Source organism: Cetorhinus maximus, chromosome 18, assembly GCF_964194155.1.
Source record: "Cetorhinus maximus chromosome 18, sCetMax3.hap1.1, whole genome shotgun sequence".
Classification (NCBI taxonomy): domain Eukaryota; kingdom Metazoa; phylum Chordata; class Chondrichthyes; order Lamniformes; family Cetorhinidae; genus Cetorhinus; species Cetorhinus maximus.
In genome coordinates, this window is record NC_135896.1 from 8718353 (window position 1) to 8744215 (window position 25863).

The 25863-nt window shown below is 45.3% G+C and overlaps 1 protein-coding gene across 1 annotated transcript; it reads left to right on the forward strand.

Moving 5' to 3' along the window:
* The first annotated feature begins 5274 nt into the window (after positions 1–5274).
* dio2 (iodothyronine deiodinase 2) lies at positions 5275–7461 on the forward strand. Its single transcript, XM_078562063.1, has one exon. It carries the CDS (start codon positions 5756–5758, stop codon positions 6527–6529), a length of 774 nt encoding a protein of 257 aa, XP_078418189.1. The 5' UTR covers positions 5275–5755; the 3' UTR covers positions 6530–7461.
* The last annotated feature ends 18402 nt before the right edge of the window (positions 7462–25863 follow it).

Sequence of the window (25863 nt, forward strand, 5' to 3'; positions counted from 1 at the left end):
CAGAAAAGTGTGTGTTCATGTGACAGATTTTTTATTTGATAACATTCCTGCCTTGGGACGTTATAACTATGTTAATAAAGGCACTATATAAATGCAAGTTGTTGTTTTCAACATGAGTTGGGTGGAGGGTCTGACGTTGAGGAGGAGGGAGCTGAGTAGAAGTGTAATCCAGAGGGAATGGAGGGTGAGTTCTGGCATGTGGGGCCTGGTAACAGTTATGATGAAGCAGGGCCCTTGAAGGAATTAAATCCAAAGATGGGAGATCTGGAAGGTCACACGCTGGGGGAGCTAATGTGAGACAATGAAGCTTGGAAATTATGAGGGGTGGGGAAAGGAAAAAATTGAATTTATTATTGACCTACAGTCGTCTGAGGGAAATTGGGTGAAGAGATCATTAGAAAGATTAATCCTTGAGGTACTGAAAGTGCAAGTTTGGGATTCAACAGCAGAAGAAGACAAGTAAAGAGACAATAATGTTTCAGAGGTGAAAACCTGCAGTCCTGGTGGCTGATTGGGTGGGAGACAGGAAACCCAGCTCAGAGTCAAACAATGAAAAAAAGGAAAGACTTGCATTTATATAGCACCTTTCACAACCTCAGGGCACCCAAAGTATTTCACAGCTAATGAAGTTCTCGGAAAGTATAGTCACTGTTGTAATGTGGGAAAGGCGGTGATCAATATTGTGCACAGCAAGCTCCCACAAACAGCTTTGATTGTGCACTGCAGGCGCAGGCAATGGGAGGGTTTTTTGGTGGAGGGGGTGGACAGATGAAACAAGGATCACATAGGCGATGGGGGGATGAGAAGAAGGGAGTACTGGTGTTGCTGACATTGAACTGGACAAAATTTGACTTCGTCCATGACATGACGTTGGGCTGATAGTCAGACAGAGTGGTGACAGGCATGGAGATGCTGATCAGTGTGGAGAGGTAGACTTGGGCGTCATCAGTATGTCGACAGAAAAGAAAGAACCTTTCCTGAGCTCAGGGTCCCTCAAAGCTCTTCATTGCCAATTAAAGACTTTCTGAAGTCATGATGATGTAGGTTCGTGGCAGCAAATTAGCACATAGCAAGGTCCCACAAATGGCAATGATAAATAACCTGTTTAAGTTGTTGGTTGAAGGATAAATATTGGACAGGACTTTAGGGAGAATTCCCCCTCTCTTGTTTGAAATGTTACCATGGGATCTTTTACATGTTTTTTCATTTGTTCACAGGATGTGGGCATCACTTGCAAGGCTCGAATTCATTGCCCATCCATGCATGCACTTGAACAATTGGCGGTGAGCCACCTTCTTGAACTGCTGCAGTCTATGTGATGTAGGTACACCCACAGTGCTGTTAGGGAGGGAGCTCCAGGATTCTGACCCAGTGACAGTGAAGAAACGGCGATATATTTCCAAGTCAGATGGTGTGTGGCTTGGAGGGGAACTTGCAGGTGGTGGCGTTCCCATGCATCTGCTGCCCTTGTCCTTCTAGATGGTCAAGGTCATGGGTTTCTAAGGTGCTGTTGAAGGAACCTCGGTAAATTGCTGCGTCCTGTAGTGGGTACACACTGCTACCACTGTTCGTCAGTGATGAGGGTGGGAATGTTTAAGGTGGTGGATGGGGTGCCAATCAAGTGGGACGCTCTGTCCTGGACGGTGTCGAGCTTCTTGGGTGCTTTTGGAGCTGCACTCATCCAGGCAAGTGGAGAGTATTCCATCACATTCCTGACTTGTACCTTGTGGACAGGCTTTGGAGAGTTAACAAGTGAGTTACTCTCTGCAGGATTCCTAGCCTCTAACCTGCTCTGTAGCCACAGTATTTATTTGGCTAGTCCAGTTCAGTTTCTTGTCAATGGTAACCCCAGGAAGTTGATAGTGGGGATTCAGCCACTGCATGTCAAGATTCTCTTATATTGAAGATGGTCATTGCCTGGCACTTATATAATGTGTATGTTACTCTCCACTTATCAGCCCAAGCCTAGATGTTGTCCAGGTCTTCTGCATATGGACAAAGAGTGCTTCAGTATCTGAGGAGTTGTGAATGGTACTGAACATTGTACAATCATCAGTGAATATCCCCACTTCTGACATTATGTTGGAGAGAAGGTCATTGATGGAGCAACTGGAGATTGTTGGGCACAGGTCACTACCCTGAGGAACTCCTGCAGTGATGTCCTCTGGCTGCAATGATTGACATCCACCTGAGAGGGCAGGCAGGGCATTGGTATAATGTCTTGTCCAAATAATGGCATCTCAGACAGTGCAGCACTCCTTCCGCATTGACACTGGGTGAGTTACCCTAGATGTGGTGCTCAAATCTCTAGAGTGGGTCTTAAACCCACAGTCTTCTGGCTTAGAGGTGAGAGTGGTGCCTACTGAGGCACTGCTGACATTGGAGCATGTTGTTTAATGCGGATAATGTATGGATGAGAGATGATGGAAGAGAATGGAGTGGTTGAAGGCAGTATAAGGACACGGTGATACTGTATTCATTTTTGGAGCACATTGAACAGTTCCTGTACTTGGAATTCAATTCATTTCCACAAATTACAATGAGATCTTTCTTCCACACTCCAGATAATGTAAAATAAATCATAGACTTCATCATGTGATAGTCAGGGGAGCTTTCTGAAACAGGATAATGATAATAGCATTTAGAAATCCAGGAAAGGGATTGGATTCTGTGCAAGTGGAGCTGATTAAAGCTCTCACTGGATGGATGATAATTCCGTTCAGTGGAGAGTTCAACCACCAGCAACTGTAAGTTATGAGTGGAATAGAAAGCCGATTGGAACTGCTTTAAGCACAGGGTAAGTAAATCCCACTCAAGAGACTTGAGCACAAAATCTGAGCTGACGCTCACAGTTCTGGGTACTGAGGGTGTGCTGCACTGTCAGAGGTGTTATCTTTTGTCATCTACTTCTCAGCTGAACGAGAAAGTTCTCATGACACCATTTTGAAGAAGAGCAGGGGGGTTCTTCCTGGTGCCCTGGCCCATATTTATCCCTCAACCAACCTCACAGAAAACAGGTGATCTGGTCATTATCTCATTTCATTATTAAATTTGTGACTCCTCAGACACTGAAGCAGGACATGTCCATATGCAGCAAGACCTGGACAACATTCAGGCTTGGGCTAACAAGTGGCAAGTAACATTCATGCCACCAAGTGCCAGGCAATGACCATCTTCAACAAGAAAGAAACTAACCATTGACCTTTGACATTCAACGGCATTACCATCACTGAATACCCCATTATCAACATCCTGGGGGTTACCATTGACCAGGAACTGAACTGGACTAGCCATATAAATACTGTGGCTACAAGAGCAGGTCAGAGGCTGAGAATCCTGCAGCGAGTAACTCACCTTTTGACTCCCCAAAGCCTGTCCACCATCTACAAGGCACAAGTCAAAATTGTGATGGAATACTCCCCACTTGTCTGGATGAGTGCAGCTCCCACAACACTCAAGAAGCTTGACACTGTCCAGGACAAAGCAGTCCGCTTAATCAGCACTCCATCCACCACCTTAAACATTCACTCCCTCCACCACTGACACACGGTGGCAGCAGTGTGTACCATTTAAAAGATGCATTAAAGCAACTCACCAAGGCTCCTTCAACAGGACCTTTCAAACCCAAGGACAAAGGCAGCAGACACATGGGAACACCACCACCTGCAAGTTCCCCTCCAAGTCACTCACCATCCTGACTTGGAAATATATTGCCGTTTCTGTCGCTGGATCAAAATCCTGGAACTCCCCCCCCTAACAGCACTGTGGGTGTACCTACACATGGATTGCAGCGGCTCAAGAAGGCAGCTCACCACCACCTTCTCAAGGGCAATTAGGGATGGGCAATAAATACTGGCTTAGCCAGTGATGCCCACATCCCAAGGACCAGTAAGAGATCAAAGGTTGAATTGGGATAAGCGTTTTGAGAAAATCACTGTTTGCTGTAGTCAGGCTGGAATGGTAAAGCTTGGTACCTGAGTTCTTATAGTGAATTGTGAACCAAACAATACTGAATCATATAGTATTGTATATAATGTGGTATGATTTGACTGACTACTGTTGGATTGTGCAACAGAAGCTCATTAAAGACAAGGATCTGACTCTGCGGCTGTCACATCTGATATCTGCGTTTAAACCAACAAAAGAAAATAGAACAGTAAAGCAGTCCCCCAATCCCATGCAGCACTGCACATTAACCCACTGTAGAATCTGTCTAGGCTAGTGCGCTTTGTCACCTTCAAATTAAGTCTCGTTGAAATCCAACTCTTTGAGTTCCAATGCACTGACTCAATCTAAGGCAAGTGGGACTTATTCCTTCTTGGGAACTTGCAGCTCTCCTCAACCCAGCAGGCGATCCCCACACCTCCCCCATCTCCTTCAAGGTGCAAATGCTGTCCTCTCATTCACATGCACTGTTTGCACAGTCATACTAATGGTACTCTCCTCCTTCCTATCCGCTTCAAGCAGAACCTCTCTAATGGTGAAGCTGGTTTTATTGAGCCCCATGTATATCCTTCTCCCCAGAGATCTGGGGCCAATATTTGTCCCAGTTACCAACATCACTAAAAACAAATTGTTTGGTTATTTTCACATAGCTGTTTGTGGGACCTTGCTGTGTGCAAATTGGCTGCTGCATTTCCTACATTACAACAGTGACTACACTTCAGGAAGTTCCTTCACTGTCGCTGGGTCAAAATCCAGGAACTCCCTTCCTAACAGCACTGTGGGTGTACCTACACCACATGGACTGCAGCGGTTCAAGAAGGCAACTCACCCCCACCTTCTCAAGGGCAATTAGGGATGGGCAATAAATGCTGGTCTAGCCAGCGACACCCGCATCCCATGAATGAACTTTTTAAAAAGTACTTGATTTGGGTGCAAAGTGCTTTGGGGTGTCCTGAGGTTGTGAAAGACATTATCGAAATGCAAGTCCTTCCTGTCAAAACTTTGACAAAGTGCGACCCACAACAGTAGAGCCCCCCAACCACACCGAGGAGGTCAAAAGCTCAGACTCTGCATGGGATTTATTTCAAGAATTTAACCCTAATTTTACATTTTCCAGTAACAACAGATGACAGTGAAGTAGGGCTGAGGGAGGCTTTCCTTGCCCTGTTCTTAAAAAAAAAATTAAAATCTGTGCCTTTTTTTACTATTTGGTTGACTCCCATCCAAGGCAAGCCTTCCTCCAGCTAGTAGCTCACGTCATGATCTTTAAAGGAGATTAGCCCTGTTGTATCCAGCTCCGGTAATCAGCAGCTACTGTGTATATAAGGCCGGCACTGCAGCAGTTTGTGCAGAGTCGTTAAAAAGTCTGAACAGAGCAGGGGCGTGAAGTAGAAGAGAAAGAGAGAGAGAGAGAGAGGGGCAGAGCAGTACACTTTAGCTCAGTTAACAGAAAAAAGGTTGACCGGTGTTAACTCCAGTGCAGCAGAACCTCAGTCTGTTGGAGTTGTTTCTCCAATTGTTTTCTCCTCCCCAGCCTCCCCCAAAGTTAAAACGAGAAGAGTGTATGACAGGGCACGGTGAGGAGGTTAGGTTGGTGAATTGAATGATGGACAGTTGGCAGAAGCTTTTGTTTTGAGAAGTACATGGCACAGGGTTAGGAGAGGCAGGCTGAGAGGAGGGAGAGAGAGAGAGAGAGAGCGAGAGAGAGATAGAGAGAGAGAGAGAGACGCCGCTATAAACCAAAAGAGTCAGGAAAGTTTCCTTGTTTACCCAGGTGCACCACTGCCAGACTTGCCAAGTCCTTGGAGGGATGGGTTTGCTGAGTGTCGACCTGCTCATCAAGCTGCAGATCCTGCCAGGTTTCTTCTCCAACTGCCTCTTCCTGGCAGTCTACGACTCGGTGGTGCTCCTCAAGCAGGTGGTGGCGCGGCTGAGCCAGGTGGGGCCTCCGCGAGACGGCCACGTCCCCCGCATGCTGACGGTGGAGGGGATGCAGTCGGTCTGGCGGAGCTTCCTCCTGGACGCGTTCAAGCGGGTGAAGCTGGGCGGCGAGGCCCCCAACTCCCGGGTGGTGCGGATGAGTGTGAAGGAGGGCGAGGCGGTGGACGAACAGGAGCGGAAGGGTGAGTGTCACCTGCTGGACTTTGCCAGCCCCAGCAGGCCCCTTGTGGTCAACTTTGGCTCAGCCACGTGACCGCCGTTTGTTGACAGGCTGCCGGCGTTCTGCCGCATGGTGGAGGAGTTCTCGGCGGCTGCTGACTTCCTGTTGGTCTACATCGATGAGGCCCACCCCTCTGACGGCTGGGCTGCCACCTCTCAGTTCCAGCTGCCTCGTCACCGGAGTCTCGCGGAGCGGTGCTCTGCTGCCAACCTGTTACTTCGGCACTTCCGGGTGCCCTCCCAGTGCCAGGTGGTGGCCGACTGCATGGACAACAACACCAACGTGGCTTATGGCGTTTCCTTCGAGAGGTTCTGCATCGTACAGAATGAGAAAATCGCCTACCTGGGGGGTAAAGGACCGTTCTTCTACAACCTGACGGGGGTCAGAGCGTGGCTGGAACAGCACAGCAGCAGGAAAGAGTAAAAACACAGCGATGCCAACACGGCCACCCGGAAGGATGAGGGCAGCAGACCCACAGGGAAGGCTTCCACCTCCAAGGTCGCCTCCAAGTCGCCATCGGCACCAACCCCGATTCGGACTCTCAGCAGCCTGGCCTTCACCTTCACTGGGTCAAATGTCCTGGAAGCCGCTGTTGCCATGAGAGCTCCCTCACCACGATGGTTCAAGAAGCAGGCTCACCGCTACCGCCTTGCCAGCTTTTCCAGCGACGCTCACACCCCGAGACTGAACTTACTTTTTTTTCAGAAAAGCGTTAAGACAAACAAGGAAACCTTACTCCTGACTTAAACTCACGAGTCCAGTGTTAAAAAATGGTGAACAATCTCACCAGTGGCCTTGCAAGTGAAAGCAAAAAAAAAATTGACTGAACTGAACTCCAAAATCTTCGTCCTGGATGTAGACTGTTGTATTTAATTACCGCGACACCAATTTTGAATATCACAGGTTTGCCTTGTTGATTACTCTTAGATGATGATTGATTCCTTTCACGGAATTGTGTAGTGTTCTCAAACGCAGGTGGGTTTTACTCAGTTTCTTTTTCCTGTTGTTCACCGTGCATCTTCTTTAACCGCGTGCCGATGATTTTTACGTTCTGTGAGTCTGCCTTATCTTTTAAGTTATTGAGTTGCGGGTTCTACCTCGCGGAAATCCAATGCAGCAAAGGTCGAGAGGAGGACTGGGCGTGTGGAATGAAGATAGCTGACGAAAGAGTTCTACGCTCAGTCAGTGTTCGGAAGAGAAAGCAGCACTGCCCATTCCCATTGCTCTCTCCCGCTGCATGCGAAGTATATTGACGGTGTCTTGAAATTATTTATATATCTATATCTAAAGAATCAATCTGTGGTGCTATGCAGAGTGCACTTTGATTTGTGTAATAATAAAAGGTTTTGCAGCTGGTCCCTTTCGTTTCTGTGCTTGTTTATTTAACCGTACAATGATAGTTGTCCCAAAGCACTTTACAGCTAATGAAATACTTTTTAAATGTGGGGCCACTGTAGCAATAAGAGAAATGGAGCAGGCAATTTGTGCACAGCACCTGAGTAACAAACAACCGGATAATCATTTTTGCTTTAGTGATGTTGATTGAGTGATAAATATTGCATGGCCAGGTCCCCGGGTGAACTTCCCTTGCTCTTCTTTGAAATAGTGGCAATGGAATCTTTGGCATCCGCCTGAGAAGGCAGGAGGGGCCCCGGTTTAACAGTGTGGCACTGTCTCAGTGCCAGCCTGGTTTGTGCGCTCAGGTCTCTGGAGCTGGACTTGAATGCACAACCTTTCGATACAAAAGCGAGGGCGCTACCCACAACTGACGCCTTTTACACCAGTGACTGCCAATAGATGGGATCTTCCTGCCCTGCGATGGCGGGACCCGCCGTGGGAGATTCGGCAACCCAGCCAAAAGTCCATTGACTTTCCGCAGGTCTGGATGATCCTGGTGGCAGGTGGGGCTGGAAAATCCCACCCAATGTTTCTTATTAGTTCGAGTGTGCAATTTAGAGACACTCCCCTAGCTATAAGTATGCGAGGCTGGGCCAGGATTTGGTGGAGTGGAGCATCTTGTGGTGTACACCATGAATTGGACTTTCTCAGCTTAGTAAAACTTTGGGCTGCAGTTTGCTTAAAGGGGGAATCTGATAATGGCATGGCAGGGGCAGCAAGACATCAGGTACCTCGAAGAATGAAGGGATCAACAGGTAACTAAGGTGATTTAAAGATAGAGAAAGAAACAGGTGACCATGAGAGAAGGAAATAAATAAATCACCCCCTTAAAAGGAGCCGTGTGCCGTGAAATAGCAGCCTTAAATTTCTGCGGTGAGATTCATTCATCTATGTGGCGTGTGTCCGGTAATTCTTTGGCACTCGCTTGGGGGGTTGTTGGTGAGCTCCCGATTTTGCGAGGCTAAGGGAGAGCGACGTAAATCAATCAGCAAATTTGCGGAGACTCACAGCTCGTGTGTCCTTCACTCCTTTATCCGCTTGGTGAAGGATATTTCTTTTTCGATTGCTCCAAGGTAACCTTTGACCCGGAAACAAGCTCAAGTAAGAACGTTCTCTGACGGGAATGACCTTTTCCAGCACCAGCTGACTTCTCGTTTCGGAGCTCGTGACATGGCCTGGGGTCGAGAGCACGGCTATTTAACAGCTGAGGTGGAGCTGTGGTTTATCTGGCCTTTTCCTTTATGATCACTCCTGAGGCGCCAGTGGCAGATAATTGGTTTAAATAGCTACATCCAGGTAATTGTACCTGACAGTAAATTTCAGGCTCCAAGTGAGAAGGACCCGTGAACAAATTGATTGGCTTTCTTTTCCTCCCCAAGGTTCCTTTGCAACTATAACAAGGCGTGATGGGGGGAGTCTTTAGAGTGTGCTGGATGTCTGTTAGACAGGAGACAGAACGTCTAAAATAAGACGCGTTAGAGTGTGTATAAGAAACAAGAGAGGGAGAGAGCAAGTCTCCATTGAGTTACACGTGATGCCCTGGAACTGATTGGCAGTGTCCATACTTTTTGTACAGGATGACCCTGACTATGACCCAGACAGTTCAGCGTGAGTCGATTGTCAGTGGAGCGCTTTGTGTAAATAACAGCAAAAAAGCATGCAGCAACAAAGTAGAAGGGTTAATGTTTGAGCCATTGACAGTAAATTTGAGAGTCTACCCTCCTGAGTAACCCAGTTCCTGAGCAGTGCTGCTGATGTTTGGCTTAGAGAAAAGGAAAAGCTTAGTGAGTGCATTTGCTATCGATGGACAGAGTTTAGTTCCCTCAGGGTGCAGTGTAGAAAGACTTGCATTTGTATCCCGGCTTTAGCAACCTCAGGATGTCCCAAAGTGCTTTACAGCCCGTGAAGTACGTTTTGAGTTGTAGTCGCTGTTGTAATGTAGGAAACGTGGCAGCTAATTTGCACACAGCAAGCTGCCACAAACAGGAAGGTGATAATAACCAGATAATCTGTTTCAGTGTTAGTTGAGGGATACATAGTGGGCAGGATATTGGGGAGAACATCTCTGGCTCTTCTTCGAAACCGTGCCTTTGACACCCACCTGAGAGGGCAGATGTTCCAGGGCCTCGCTTTAACCTCTCATCCCACCTGATAGTGTAGCACACCTTCACTACTGCAGGGTGGGTGTGAGCTTCGAATTTGTGCCCAAGTCTCCGCTGTGCGATAAACCCTCACACGCGCCGTCCCGTTTATCCGTCACCACTGTGCTTCCTGGTTAAGCAATGCCTCAATCTTAAAATTCCCATCCTTGTTTTCAAATGCACCCCCCCCCATGACCTCGGCCCTCCCTATTTCTGTAAACTCCTCTAGCCCACAACCCTCTGAGACATCTGTTCTCCTCTAATCCTGGCCTCTTGTGCATTCCCAATTATAATCGCTCCACCACCGGCAGCCGTGTATTCAGTTGCCTAAACTCTAAGCTCTGAAATTCCTTCCCTAAACCACTTTGCCTCTCTCTCTCGCTGTCTCTCTCTCCTCCTTTAGGATGCTTCTTAAAAATGATATATTTGACCATGTTTTTGGTTACTTGTCCCAATATTTCTTCCTGTGACTTGGTGTTGAATTGTTTGATAGTGCTCCTGTGAATGCTCCTTTGGGATGTTTTATTACATTTAAGGCGCTGTATAAATATAAGTTGTTGTTGTATGGTGCAGTCTTTTGCCTGTTAGTAGTTGGGATATGGTAGAGGGAATTTCACTCTAATCCAAACCATGACCATGGAGCGTTGCTACGGAAATAGTGCTGCTACATTCCCCAGCACTGACGCCCCTCACTGAAAAAAAAGCAAAGCTGTTCAAAAAAATAATTGGCTAATTGGCTGCAAGAATTTTGGTTTGATTAACAAGCTGGACTGACAGAGGGAACACTTGAGCTTGTAAGTTCCTATGGTGGCACAGTGGGTGCCGCTTGTGCTTTTTAAGTCTGAAGGTTGTGGGTTCAAGTCCCTCTCCAGAGACTTAAGTACAAAATCCAGACTGACGCTCCATATGCAGCACTGGGGGAGTACAGTGTTGTAAGGTTGTTTTGTGCCTCACTAAGAGCTCTGTGTGCTTGAACATCAGCTGCTTATTGTTAACACACAACTATATACATACCTCTAAGCTGTAGCCCTAATTAGGTGCTATCTTTATGTCTACTTCTCTCAGACTCTCTCTACACACGGTCCACTGTCCTGTGACCCTCTACATCACAATTTAGGCGTTACTGTTCTCCAGTCCCAACTTAACCAATGCTATGCCAAACACCCTTATACTACACCTCCCCAGGTCTTCACCCAACATATTTACAATACAATCTCTCTTTATGTGCTACCCCTTCTCCACCTTGACCACCACCAACCCACCACCCCAAGTCTCTGACCTTATAAATTCTGTCGGTTTGGAGAGTTGACTAGTCTTCCAGATCTTGTTCTTATCATATTTGGAGGAGTGGCAGGCTCAGTTGCATTGGGCAGACCTTGTTGGCTCGGAGTTGAAATCGTAGCGATCTGCGTTTCTGGCCCTTGGTTGTCTCCATCTGATTCACTTAAACGTATAGTAGGAGGTTCGCCTCGAGGGATGAGGAAGAGGCTCCTCCTGTTCTGCCTGATTGTGCCTTCTGGGATATGTATCAGGTAGGATCTTGGTCGATCATCGTCCCTCCAGACAATGACCCCCTCTCTTTCAAGGCCCCTGTTCCAAACCTTGTCACCTTTGTGTAACTGGCAGGTTTCTAGTGCAGTACCTCCTATTGTAGGCAGGAGCCTGTCTCTGCCTGGCGGACCATTCTCGGTCCTGAACCTTCTGGTAGTCCCTGACTGCCAACCCTTGGGATTAATTTCTTTAGCAGCATTGGGAAGTTGAGTACAAAGTTTATTGCCCACCAGAAGCTCTGATGGGGCCAATCCACATTGCAGTGGAGTCGATCTATATGTTAAAATTGCCATTAGGAACATAGGAACAGGAATAGGCCATTCAGCCCATCAAACCTGCTCCACCATTCAATTAGATCATGGCTGATCATCTACCTCAATGCCACTTTCCTGCACTATTTCTATGTCCCTTAATGTAATTAGTCTCCAGAAATTTATTGATTTCTGTCTTGAACATGCTCAATGACTGAACTTCCACAGCCCTCTGGGATAGAGAATTCTAAAGATTCACCACCCTCAGAGTGAAGAAATTCCTCCACATCTCAGTCTTAAATGGCTTACCTCTAAGCCTGAGATTATGTCCCCTGGTTTTAGACTCACTAGCCAGAAAATTCTTATCTACACCCGCCCTGTCACACCCTGTAAGAATTTTCAATTCTTAAGTCTTCAATTCAGTTTCAATGAGGTCACCCTCATTCTTTGAAACACTAGAGGATACAGACTCACTCTCCTCAATCTCTCCTCATAAAACAATCCCGCCATCCCAAGGATTAATCTGGTGAACCTCCATCACTCTCCCTCTATGGGGAGTATACCCCTCCTTAGATAAGGGGACCAAAACTGTACACAATACTCCAGGTGATGTCTCACCAAGGCTCTATACAACTGCAGCATGACAGCTTTACTCCTGTACTCAAATTCCCTGACGATGAAGGCCAACATACAATTTGCCTTCCTAATCGCTTGCTGCACCTAACTTTTAGTGAACAAGGACAGCCAGGTCCCTTTGGACACCCGCACTTCCAAACCTCTCACCATTTAAGAACTTTCTGCCTTCCTGATTTTTCTACCAAACTGAATAACTTCGCACTTATTCACATGATATTCCACCTGCCATGTTCTAGCCCAGTCACCTAGCCTGTCCAAGTCCTCTTGAAGCCTCCATGCATCCTCTTCACAACTTATGTTCCCACCCAGTTTGGTGTCATCAGCAAATTTGGAAATATTGAAATTGGTCCCTGCATCCAAATCATTTATATGGATTATGAACAGCTTTGGATCTAGCACTGATCCTTGCGGTACCCCACTAGTAACAGTCTGCCACCCTGAGATTGATCTGTTTATTCCTACTCTCTGCTTTCTGTCTATTAACCAATTCTCAATCCACACTAATGTATTTCCCCCAATCCCAAGCACCCCGATTTTATTTACTAACCTCCTGTGTGGAACCGTATCAAAAGCCTTGTGAAAATCCAAATACACCACATCCACTGGTTCTCCTTTATCAATGCTACAAGTAATATCCTTAAAAATCTCCAACAGGTTTGTCAAACATGATTTTCCATTCGTAAATCCATGTTGTCTCTGCCCAATTTTACCATCCTTTTCTAAATGTCCAGTTATCACATCCTTTGTAATAGTTTCTAACATTTTCCCTACTACTGACGTCAAACAGGTCTGCGGTTCTCCATTTTCCCCCTCCCTCCATTCTTAAATAGTGGGGTCACATTTGCTACTTTCCAGTCCGCAGGAACCTTTCCAGAATCTATAGAATTTTGAAAGATAATCACCATCCACTATCTCTCAAGCATCTCCTTCAAAACCCTGGGATGAAGCTCATCTGGTCCAGGGGAGTTATCAACGTTCAATCCAGTTAACTTTTCAAGTACTACCTCTTTACTAATACTAATTTCTTTTAGTCATTTGGTAGTACAGAACTTGAGTATTGCTGAAAAAAGAGATGGTTTGTCGAAGCTTCTTGTTTTGCACTCATCAGGACAATTCTCAAGGAAATGCCAATGTCAGGGAAACAACATATTTATACCGTATGAAAAGAGACTGACGATTGGTTTGCAAGTGGACTCTGATTGGTAGAGGCATTTCCGTGGAGAACGCACCAGTTGATGGTGACTGACAGTTAACTGTCAAGTATTGTTTGTATTTTAAACCAGGCAGCTTGACTCTGATTGGTCAAGAGGGGATTGGGGAATGAACAGGAGAATGGCTGTTACTTATTGTGTTTAGCTGAAACAGGTGCAATGTGTGTACATGTTCTTTGCCTGCAAAGATCAGGGCCCTGTGTATTAATATATGTAGCTAGTGTGCCACATTGTGAGCCTAACTGACCATTTTAAATTGGTTGTCACTGTAATTCTTAGCACATTGACAAAGAGACGGGAATAGTCATCCTTGACAAGTGTGACTATATCAACAAAATGCACACTATTCTTAATGACAGGTCCAAATTCGAATCCAACATAACCGGACAGCCTTGCTTGAAAGTGAGCTAAGAGAAATGCTTGCTGGACTTATGTCACACTGATGAGCTGCTGCATGATGTATATGACAGGGTTTGCCCTCTTGGTTCGCTGTGTCTACATAAGTATGGGCTGCCCAACACACACAAAACTGATGTCCCTTTACGTCCTACCTCATCTGTGACCGGTTCTGCACGACATGAATTGGCCAAGTGGCTGGGTGAGTTGTTACAGCCGTTTTGAGCAAGATACACAGTGAAGGACTCCTTCACATTTGCGAAGACATTACAGGACTCGCATATTGATAGCAATATCCATGCCCATGTGCTCATTTGACATTGCTGGGATATTCACCAATGTTCCACTTATGGAAGCCATACATAGTTGCACTGTGGCACTATATCGTAGTGATCTAGACCTGCCACCATTGTGTGAATCAGTATTCGTTGAACTTATGAACGCGGCAACTCACACAGCTGAGTTCAGCTTTAATGACACCCCATGTATGTCCAAATATGTGGTGTTGCCATGGGATCCCCTCTAGGCTCAGCTCTCGCAAACATCTTTGTTGGGTTTCATGAGAAACGTGTCTTCGATGGAGTGACACCTAACCTCCTACCCCTTCCGATATGTGGATGATATGTTCGCTATATTTAAATATGCAACTGCATGTAATAATTTCCTTTAATGTCTTAATGGGCCCCATCCTGCACTCAAATTCAACTTTGAAATGGAGCAGTCAAATGAACTCCCTTTCCTTGATGTACTAGCTGAGAAATCTGCCTGGGGATTCTTTACCACGGTCTACCGCAAGCCAACCTTCACTAGTCAATTCATGCACTGGGATTCCTACAGTTCCACGCACTATAAGATTGGTCTTATTGGCAACCTCATAAATAGAGCCACAGCCACTTGCTCACAGTGCAAACTTGATGCTGAAAAAGGGCGCAGCAAAGACATCCTGTGGGATTTTGGCTACCCTGATCAGACCATTTTGCACTGTATGTCACACAAACTCATGAACGGGCCCAAAGCCATCACTTTCAGCCCTGAAAAGCATCCAGTCTACCTCAGATTACCCTGGAAGGGCAAGGTAGCTCAAAACTTTGAGCAACAGGTGAAGCTAGCTGTTTCACGTTACAATAATGCAGTAGTAACATGAGTGGTATTCGTCACTAACAGGATGCTGCCATCAAGCCAAAAAGATATTCTGCCTAGCACACAAATGAATAATGTGGTATATGAATTTCAGTGTCAGTGTGATGCTAGGTATGTAGGCTGTACATCCCAAAGACTGGCAGATCGTATCAAACAGCATGTCCCTTCCAACTAGCCCGTACTTGTAAAACTCATATAGTGTCCAATATTAGATGTGATTCCATGAATGAACAACATTTGCTAATAATCCTCAGTGTGCTAAGAATTATGCTGACAACCAGTTTAAGATTGTCAGTTGGGCTCAGTGTGGCGCATTTACATGTACTGGAAGCTACATATATTAATACACAGGGCCTTGTTCATTGCAGACAGAAAGAACATGTACACACATTGCAAAAACAGAATTACCTGGAAAAACCCAGCAGGTCTGGCAGCATTGGTGGAGAAGAAAAGAGTTGACGTTTCGAGTCCTCATGACCCTTCAACAGAACTGAGTAATATTAGGAGATGGGTGAAATATAAGCGCTTATATTTCACCCCTCTCCTAATATTACTCAGTTCTGTTGAAGGGTCATGAGGACTCGAAACGTCAACTCTTTTCTTCTCCGCCGATGCTGCCAGACCTGCTGAGTTTTTCCAGGTAATTCTGTTTTTGTTTTGGATTTCCAGCATCCGCAGTAGTTTTTTGTTTTTACTTATGTACACACATTGCCCCTGTTTCAGCTCAAGAAAGAAAGTGACAGACATTTCCTGGTTCATTCCCCAGGGCAATGTCTTGACCAATCAGAGTCAAGCTGCCTGGTTTAAATTTCTCTTCTCATACAGTATAAATATGTTGTATCCCCTGACATTGACGTTTTCTTGCGAATTGTCCTGATGAGTCCAAGACGTAAAGCTGTGACAAAAAGTCCCTTTTTTTCCAACAATAATTTCTTTTGATTCCTCAGTTTCACAAGTCACCTATTATATCTGGGATATTTTCTGTATCTTCGTCCGTGAAGGCAAATGCAAAATGACTGTTTAGTTCCTCTGCCATTTCCCTGTCCTCCACTATAAATTCTCCTTTCCCTGCTTGTAACTTGCATTTGTCCTAGCTAATCTTTTCCTTTTCGAAATAACTAAAGGAGCTTTTACAGACCACCTTTCTGTCCCTCGCTAGTTTGCGTTCATATTCTCTTTTCCCTTTCTTGATCAGTTTCTTGGTTCTCTTTTGCTGGGTTCTAAACTGCTCCCAACCCTCGAACTTACCACTTTTTCTGGCCTCCGTATAAGCCATTTCCTTTGATCTAATGCAATCTTTATCTTCTTTCGTTAACCACGGTTGTTTTACCTTTCTCTTCGGATCTTTGTGACTTAGAGGATAGTAGTGTCCAGTGCCAAATCTTTTAGTGTATTTTCCAAATCCACCATAGCCAACTTGCCCCTCATACCTTCATAATTTCCTTTCTTCAGATTTAAGACCCTGGACGCAGAACGAACTATATCGCGTTCAGACTTAATGCAATTATTATGGTCACTATTTCACAATGGCTCCTTTACAGTAAGGTTATCAGATAGGCCCCTTCTCATTACACACACTAAATCCAAAATAGCCCGATTCCTAGTTGGCTCCTCAATGTCCTGCTCCAGAAAACCATCTCGTACACACTCCAGGAATTCCTCCTCCACAGCATTAGTGTTGATGTGGTTAGCCCAGCCTATTGTAAATTGAAGTCGCCCATTATGACTGTATTGCCTATGTTACAGGCATTTCTAATTTCTTGATTTATACCGTGCTCAACATTGGCGCTACAGTTTGGAGGCCTGTAAACAACTCCCATCAACGTTTCTTGCTCCTTGCTGTTTCTTAGCTCCACCCAAACTGATCCTACATCTTGATCCTTCATCTAAGATCCTCTCTTACTGATCTCACCCCTTATTAAGAGGGCTACTTCCCTCCTTTTCCTTTTTACCTATTCCGCCCTAAATGCCGAATATCATTGGACATTCAGTTCCCAATCTTGGTAACCCTGTAGCCCTGTCTCCGTGATGGCAATTAAGTCATATCCATTTACCTCAATTTTTGCATTCAAATGATCAACCTTTTTTGTGGATGCTATGCGCATTCAGTTAGAGTGCCTTTATTTCTGCCTTTTTAACATTATTCTCTATTCTGACCGCCTTGGTGCTTGCCCATGCTTCACCTGTCTTCCATTTTCTTCTATTTTTGCTTCCTACTTCCTTTTATAAGTTTTGCTTCCCTGGAACCTGAGCTCCATCTCTAGCTCCCATCCCCCTTGCCAATCTAGTTTAAACCCTCCCCAACAGCACTAGCCAATCTGCCTGCGAGGATGTTAGTCCTGGTCCCTAAGGTTGGACGGGCAGGTCCATTAATTATGTTAAGTACTTTTTAAAATGGCCTCAATAGGCCGTTGACAGGTCGGCGGGCGCACAGCTGATTTGGCTGCGCCCCACCCCCACCCCCGCCCCCCCCCCCCCCCGCCACCCCCACCACCGACCTGAAAATGGAAATGATGCGGGGTGACATCGGGAATTCCGCCTGATATCATCCCGCGTCATTTTACGTGTCGGCGAGCGGACCCCGCCCCCGCTTGCCGACCGGAGGATTCTGCCCTTAGTGTACTATCATGTGACTCTCTCCATCACAATGTGGGTGATACTGTTCTCCATGTCCCACATTCACCCTTGCTGTGCCAAACGCCCTTACACTACATGCTGCATTATCATGATTGCAGTCGTTCAGGTGAAACATTAAACCGAGGTCTTATCTGCTCTCTCAGGTGGATGTAAACGATTTCTGGCATTATTTAAAGAAGAATAGAGGAGCTCTCCCTGGTGTCCTGGCCAATATTTATCCTTCAACCAACAGCTAAAGCAATTGATTTGACCATTTGTTTGCGGGATCTTGCTTTGGCCAAACCAGCTGCCTCATTTCCTACATTACGACCATGAATCCACTTAAGAAGCATTTTATTGGTTGTAAAGTGCTTTGGGAAATTCTGAGGTTGTGATAGGCCCTATAGAAATGCTTCCTAACAGCACTGTGGGTGTACCTTCACCATATGGGCTGCAGCGGTTCAAGAAGGCGGCTCACCACCACCTTCTCAAGGGCAATTAAGGATAGATAATAAATGCTGGCCTTGCCAGCAATGCTCACACCCACTGGAGGTTGTTAACCCTGATACCTTTTGCAATGTCCTCTTGTGTCTTTTTAAATTTCCTTTTAAATTATGCTAAAGTCTGAGCACCAAGAACGCATCTTGATGAAGCATCCCATGTAGGTATGGAAATGTCACGTATGTTACTGAATACTAATACTGTGTCTGTGATTCCCTGTTTCCAATCATATAAATCAGTGGAAATTATGTTAAACTATTTATCCTCCTAAACCTTCACAGTTTGGGTTAGAAAAGAATCGCTCCTCAGTTCCTCAGCCCAGAATGACTCTGATGCTATATCTTCATGAACAAATTAATATTGTATCTCCGAGGCCATAGTCAACATAGATTTATAATAGAGAAATTGTGTTTGACGAATGGGATTAAGATTTTTTGAGGGTTTAACTAGCAGGGTAGATAAAGGGGTACATGTGAATGTAATATATTTGAATATTCAAGAGGCATCTGATCAGGTGCCATATGAAAGGTTGTTATACAAAATTAGGGCTCATGGGATTGGAAATAATATATTAGCATGGATTGAGGGTTGGTTAGTGGACAGAAATCAGGGAGTAGGAGTAAATGGGTCATTTTCAGGATGGTAGGGTGTAATTAGTGGAGGGCTTCAAGGATCACAGCTATTTACAATCTATGTCAATGAGTTAGATGAGGGGACTGAGTATAATGCATCCAATATAAAAACAGAAAATGCTGGAAAAACTCAGCAGGTCTAACAGCATCTGTGGGGAGAAAAACAGAGACCTGCTGAGTTTTTCCAGCATTTTCTGTTTTTGTTTCAGATTTCTAGCATCTGTAGCATTTTGCTTTTATTATAACGCATCCAAGTTTGCTGATGATACAAAGCTAGCTGGGATAGTAAGCTGTGAGGAGGACATCAAGAGGCTGCACAGGGATATAGATGGGTTAGATAGGTTAAGAGAGTGGGAAAATATCTGGCAAATGGAGGATAAGTTCTTGATAAGCAAGGGGGTGATAGGTTATCAGGGGTAGGCGGAAAGCAGATTTGGGATTACTATCAAGTCAGCCATGATCTTATTAAATGGTGGAGGGGCCGAATGGCCTACTCCTGCTTGTTCGTATGGTCGTATGGGCAAGAATATGGCAGATGGAATACAGTATGGTGAAGTTATCCACTTGGGAAGGAAAGCTAGAAAAGCAGAATATTTCCGAAAAGGTGAGAGACTGGGAACTGTTGGTATTCAAAGGACCTGTACACAAAACACAAGACACGGCGAGCAATTAGAAAAGCATAAGATACGTTAGCTTTTATGACAAAGAAGTTGCAGCGTAAGAATAAAGAAGTCTTACTGCAATTTTACAGGACATTGGTGAGGCCAGACCAGGAGTGCTGTGTGCCATTGTGGTCTCTTTATCTAAGGAAATATAGACTTATCTTCGAGGGATTGCAATGAAGGTTCACTAGGCTGATTCCGGGATTACACCATGGCGAGAGTTTGAATAGACAGGACTTATAATTCATCGGAGTTTAGAGAGTAAAAGGGGATCTCACTAAAACAATTCAATAATTCTTAATGTGATCTGACAGGAGGGTGGTCACTAGTGGTGTTTAAGAGGCAGCTTGACAAATACATGAATAGGATGGGAATAGAGGGATACGGACCCTGGAAGTGCAGAATGTTTTAGCTGACGGGCAATATGATCGGCGCAGGCTCGGAGGGCCGAAGGGCCTGTTCCTGTGCTGTACTTTTCTTTGTTCTTTGTTCAAGATCTTTCCCCTGGTTGGGGAAATCTAAAACATGGGGGCAGGGGAGACTCTCAGAAGAAGGAGTCAGCCATTTATGACTGAGATGGGGAGAAATTTCTTCACTCATATGGTTGCAAACCTTTAGAATTCTCTAAGCCCGAGGGTTTGGGATTCTCATTCGTTGAGTATATTCAAGACAAGGGGTCGATAGATTTTTGGATATTAAGGGGTATCTGGATCGGGTGGGAAGTTGAGGTAGAACGTCAGCTGTGATCTTACGGAATGACTCAGCAGGCTCGATGGGATTAAATAGTTTATTCCAGATCCTATTTTTTTTAATGTTAATGACTAATATCCTTTTTATTTCAAGTGAAAAGGTTTCTGAGTAGCACCACCTGGTGGCGAAGTAAAGCTATTGCAGGAATACCCCATGATTCTTGAACATTTTTGCCCTTCACTGTCTCGGCATGGTCACTTCCCAATTTTCCCTTCTTTTTCAGCTAACACCAGAAATTTGAAACTTGGGGAGCACAGAGGGTACCAGAAAGCTGGAATTCTCTTCCTCCAAAGGGTGTGGGTGCTGTGGGGCAGCTGGAACTTTCAAAACGGAGGATAATGTTAAAAAGGCAGAGTTAAAGGGGCTCTACCTGAATGCATGTGAGCGTTCTCGAAAAGGTTGACGATTTGAATGTCCAAATTGAGGTAAGCGGGTAGTGATTTAATTGCCATTACGGAGACGTTGCGGCAGGCTGATCAAGATTGGGAACTGAATATCCAACGATATTCGGCGTTTAAGCGGGATAGGCAAAAAGATAAAGGAGGTGGGTAGCCCTCTTAATAAGGGACAAGATCAGTACGTTGGTGAGAGAGGATCTTGGATTGAAGGCGCGAGACGTAGAATCAGTTTGGGTGAAGCTAAGAAACAGCAAGGGGCAGCAAACATTGGTTGGAGTTGTTTATAGGCCACCAAACTGTAGCGCTAATGTTGGGCACGGTATAAATCAGGAAATTAGAGATGCGTGTAACGTGGGTAATACAGCCATAGCTGGACAAAGCAAGTGTAGATGATGAGTTCGTAGAATGTTTTCAGGATAGCTTCTTAGAACAGCACATTCTGGAGCCAAACGGAGAGCAGGCTATACTAGACCTGGCATTGAGCAACGAGATAGGATTAATTGATAATCTAGTGAAGGTAGCAGGGTTCATACTATGATTCAATTTTACATTCATTTTGAGGGAAAAACGAGTCTGTCCATGACTACTATTTTGAACTTGAATAAGGGCAATTATGAGGACATGAAAGTGGAGCGAGCTAAAGTAAACTGAAAAATGAGATTAAGGGATAGGTCAATAGAGGTTCAATGGCAGACATTTAAAAGGATATTTCAGAATACACAGAATAGATACATTCCAATGTGAAAGAAAGGTTCCAAGGGGAGGGCCCACCATCTGTGGTTAACTAAGAAAGTTAAAGACAATATCAAACTTAAAGAAAAAGCACATAATTACGCAAGGACAGGTGGCAGGTCAGAAGATTGGAAAGAGTACAAGGAACAGCAAAGAATGACAAAAAGGTTAATAAGGAGGGAAAAATTAGAGTCTGACAGAAAGCTAGCTCAGAATATAAATACGGATGGTAAAAGTTTCTATAGATATTTAAATAAGAAAAGAGTTAACAAAGTGAGCGTTAGTCCTATAGAAAGTGCATCCGGGGAATTGATAATGGAAAGTAGGGAGATGGCAGACGAATTAAACAGGTATTTTGCTTCAGTCTTCACTATAGAGGACACAAGTAACATCCCGGAAATAGCTATAAATCAGGAAGGGGGGGAGGAACTTGGGAAAGTTACAATCACCAGGGAAGTGGTATTGAGCAAGTTGTTGGGGCTGCGGGCTGACAAATCCCCAGGTCCTGATGGACTTCACCCTAAGGTCTTGAAAGAAGTGGCTAGTGAGGTAGTTGATGCACTGGTTTTAATTTTCTAAAATTCTCTAGATTCGGGGAAGGTTCCATTAGATTGGAAGATAGCAAATATAACTCCTTTATTCAAAAAGGGAGGGAGACAGAGAGCAGGAAATTACAGACCAGTTAGCCTAACACCTGTCATAGGTAAAATGTCAGAAGCCATTATTAAAGATGTTATAGCAGGGCACTTCGAAAAATTAAAGGCAATCGAGCAGAATCAACATGGTTTTGTGAAAGGGAAGTCATATTTAACCAATTTATTGGAGTTCTTTGAAGGAGTCAGATGTGCTGTGGATAAAGGGGAACTGGTGGATGTACTGTATTTAGATTTCCAGAAGGCATTTGATTAAGTGCCACATCAAAGGTTCTTGCAGAAAATAAAAGCTCATAGTGTAGGAGGTAACATATTGGCATGGATAGAAGGTTGGCTAGCTAACAGGAAGCAGACAGTTGGCATAAATGGGGTCTTTTTCTGGTTGGCAGGGTGTGACAAGCGGTGAACTTTTTACAATTTATAAAAATGACTTGGACGAAGGGACCGAAGGAATTGTTGCTGAATTTGCTAATGACACAAAGATAGGTAGGAAAGTAAATTGCGAAGAGGACATAAGGAGACTACAAAGGGACATAGATAGGTTAAGTGAGTGGGAAAAGATCCGGCAAATGGAGTATATTGTGGGCAAATGTGAAATTGTCCGTTTTGGCAGTAAGAATAAAAAAGAAGTTTATTATGTAAATGGCGAGAGAATGCAGAGCTCTAAGATTCAGAGGGATCTGGGTATTCTAATGTATGAATCACAAAAGGTTAGTATGCAGGTACAGCAAGCAATCGGGAAAGCTAATAGAATGTTATCATTTATTGTGAGGGGAATTGATTACAAAGGTAGGGAGGGTCTTGACAGAGTGGATGTGGATAGGATGTTTCCTCTTGTGGGAGAATCTAGAACTAGGGGTCACTGTTTAAAAATAAGGGTCCGGTCATTTAAGACAGAGATGAGGAGAATTTTTTCTCTCAGAGGGTTGTGAGTCTTCGGAATTCCCTTCCTCAAAAGACAGTGGAAGCAGAGCCTTTGAATATTTTTAAGGAGAAGCTAGATAGATAGATAGATTCTTTATTAACAAAGGGGGTGAAAGGTTATCGGGGGCAGGCAGGATTGTGGGGTTGATGTTACAATCAGATCAGCCATGATCTTACTGAATGGCGGAGCAGGCTCGAGGGGCCGAGTGACCTATTCCTACTCCTAATTCGTATGTTCGTACGACAGGGTGGATGTAGATAAGATATTTCTCCTGGTTGGTGAGTTTAAAGCCAAGGGACATAATCTCAGGATAAGGGCAGGTCATTTAAGACTGAGATGTGGAGGCATTTCTTCACTCTGAGGGCGGTGAATCTTTGGAATTCTCTACCTCAGAGGGCTGTGGAAGCTCAGTCATTGCAAACTGTATGTTCAAGACATAAGATTTCTGGAGACCAATGACATCAAAGGATATGGAGATAATGCAGGAAATTTGTATTGAGATAGATGATCAGCCATGATCTATCTGAATGGCTTCTTCTGTTCCTCTGTTTCTGTTCACAAGAAGCCCACTGCACCTTGTGCTTTTCAGGCGCTTAACAGGCCAGGGGCAGGCCTTTCTCCTGGGATCAAAGCCCACGGGATGGAAGTCCCGTCCACCGAGAGATGTTGGCCATTCAGAGGCCAGAAGCTCTTCGGCACTCGCAGTGCCACTGGGAAAATGGTGGCTGCTGTCAGTATGACACACACCTGAGGCCTCGGATCGAGGAAGGACCCAGGCACAGTTGATTGATGGCGGGAAGGGGGTTGTGGTTGTGGGGGATCCAGCAAGGGCAGGGCTGGCTCTTAGCAGGACCCCTCCCTTCCTGATGCTGGGCACCTCGATCAGGCACTGATTTCAAACATGGACAAAAGAACTGAAATCCCGAGGTGAGGTGAGAGTGACTGCCCTTGACATCAAGGCAGCATTTGACCGAGTGTGGCACCAAGGAGCCCTAGCAAAACTGGATTCAATGGGAATCAGGGGAAAACTCTCCCCTGGTCGGAGTCATACCTAGCACAAAGGAAGATGGGTGTGGTTGTTGGAGGTCAATCATCTCAACTCCAGGACATCACTTCAGGAGTTCCTCAGGGTAGTGTCCTAGGTCCAACCATCTTCAGCTGCTTCATCAATGACCTTCCTTCCTTCGTAAGGTCAGAAGTGGGGATGTTCGCTGATGATTGCACAATGTTCAGCACCATTCGTGACTCCTCAGATACTGAAGCAGCCCATGTCCAAATGCAACAAGACCTGGTCAATATCCAGGCTTGGGCTGACAAATTCACGCCACACAAGTGTCAGGCAATGACCATTTCCAACAAGAGAGAATCCAACCATCGCCCCTTGATGTTCAATGGTATTAGCATCACCAAATCCCCGACTATCAACATCCTCAGGGTTACCATTGACCAGAAACTGAACTGGACTAGCCATATAAATATTGTGGCTACAAGAGCAGGTCAGAGGCTAGAAATCATGCAATGAGTAACTCACCTCCTGACTCCCCAAAGCCTGTCCACTATCTACAAGGCACAAGTCAGGAGTGTGATGGAACACTCCCCACTTGCCTGGATGAGTGCAGCTCCGACAACACTGAAGAAGCTGGACACTGTCCAGGATAAAGCGGCCTGCTTGATTGGCACCACATCCACAAACATTCACTCCCTCCACCACTGGCGCACAGTAGCAGCAGTGTGTACCATCTACAAGATGCACTGCAAGAAATCACCAAGGCTCCTTAGACAGAACCTTCCAAACCCATAACCACTACCACCTAGAAGGACAAGGGCAGCAGATAGATGGGAACACCACCACCTGGAAGTTCCTCTCCAAGTCACTCACCATCCTGACTTGGAAATCTATCGCCGTTCCTTCACTGTCGCTGGGTCGAAATCCTGGAACTCCCTCCCTAACAGCACTGTGGGTGTACCCACACCACATGGACTGCAGCGGCTCAAGAAGGCAGCTCACCACCACCTTCTCAAGGGCAACAAGGGATGGGCAATAAATGCTAGCTCAGCCAGCGAAGCCCACATCCCGTGAATGAATAAAAAAAATGAGGGACCCTGCACTCCTGTGAGCTCGCAAGCAAACATAACAGGGTTTGTTTGTCGTGCTCCCTGAATAGCGAGCCTCCTGCCCACTACTGTGTCAATACCAGTGGTGCTGGGATTGTATTAGTTGCTCATTTAAGGGATTCGATTGGCGGTTTGGGTGTGTAGGCCGTCCAGGGGCCTTTCCACCCCGGACTTAATCGGGGTGGAGGTGAGAAGGCGGCAAGATGTAAGGTTGGAGTATAAATATTGGCCAGGACACCAGGGAGAACCGCTCTGATCTGCTTCGAGACAGTGCGATGGGATGTTTTATTGCATAAAAGCAAAAAAACTGCGGATGCTGGAAAACCAAAACAAAAACAGAAACAGAAATACCTGGAAAAACTCAGCAGGTCTGGCAGCATCGGCGGAGAAGAGCACAGTTGACGTTTCGAGTCCTCATAAGGGTCATGAGGACTCGAAACGTCAACTATGCTCTTCTCCGCCGATGTTGCCAGACCTGCTGAGTTTTTCCAGGTATTTCTGTTTCTGTTTTTGTTTTATTGCATTTCCTTGAGAGGCCAGAGGGGGCCTCACTTTAACATCACGTCTAAACTACAGACGTGACAAGATACTTGCTGATTTCTCAGTTCTAGGAGCGCCACAGAATTAGCTTTGTTTACCAAGCTGCAAACGTTAACATCTTGAGATGTGTTGTTTGATTAATTAAACTACACTACCTTCACTGATTCCTGAGAGAAAGATTCAAAGATGCCCCTTTTTCTAGCTCATTTCCCCTGTACTGTTGTGGATCTTAGTGAAGGGCGACAGTCTCCACTTTAACCTGGAATACTTTCAGGCAGCATCACAACAATGGGCCAGTTTTGCTCTCTGTCTGATACTTGGCTCTGTTGCTTTCAGTAATACACATTGGGAGTGATCTAGGCTGGGATTCCTCCTGTTTCGCTGTCCCAAGCTGTGGCCGCTCCCCCTGTCTTGCACAGACCCTCCCATTATCTTCACCTTGGGCTGGTGGAGGAGTCAGTGATTCATTTTTTTCACATCCTCTGTAGGGCTGAAACTTGAGAGGGGGT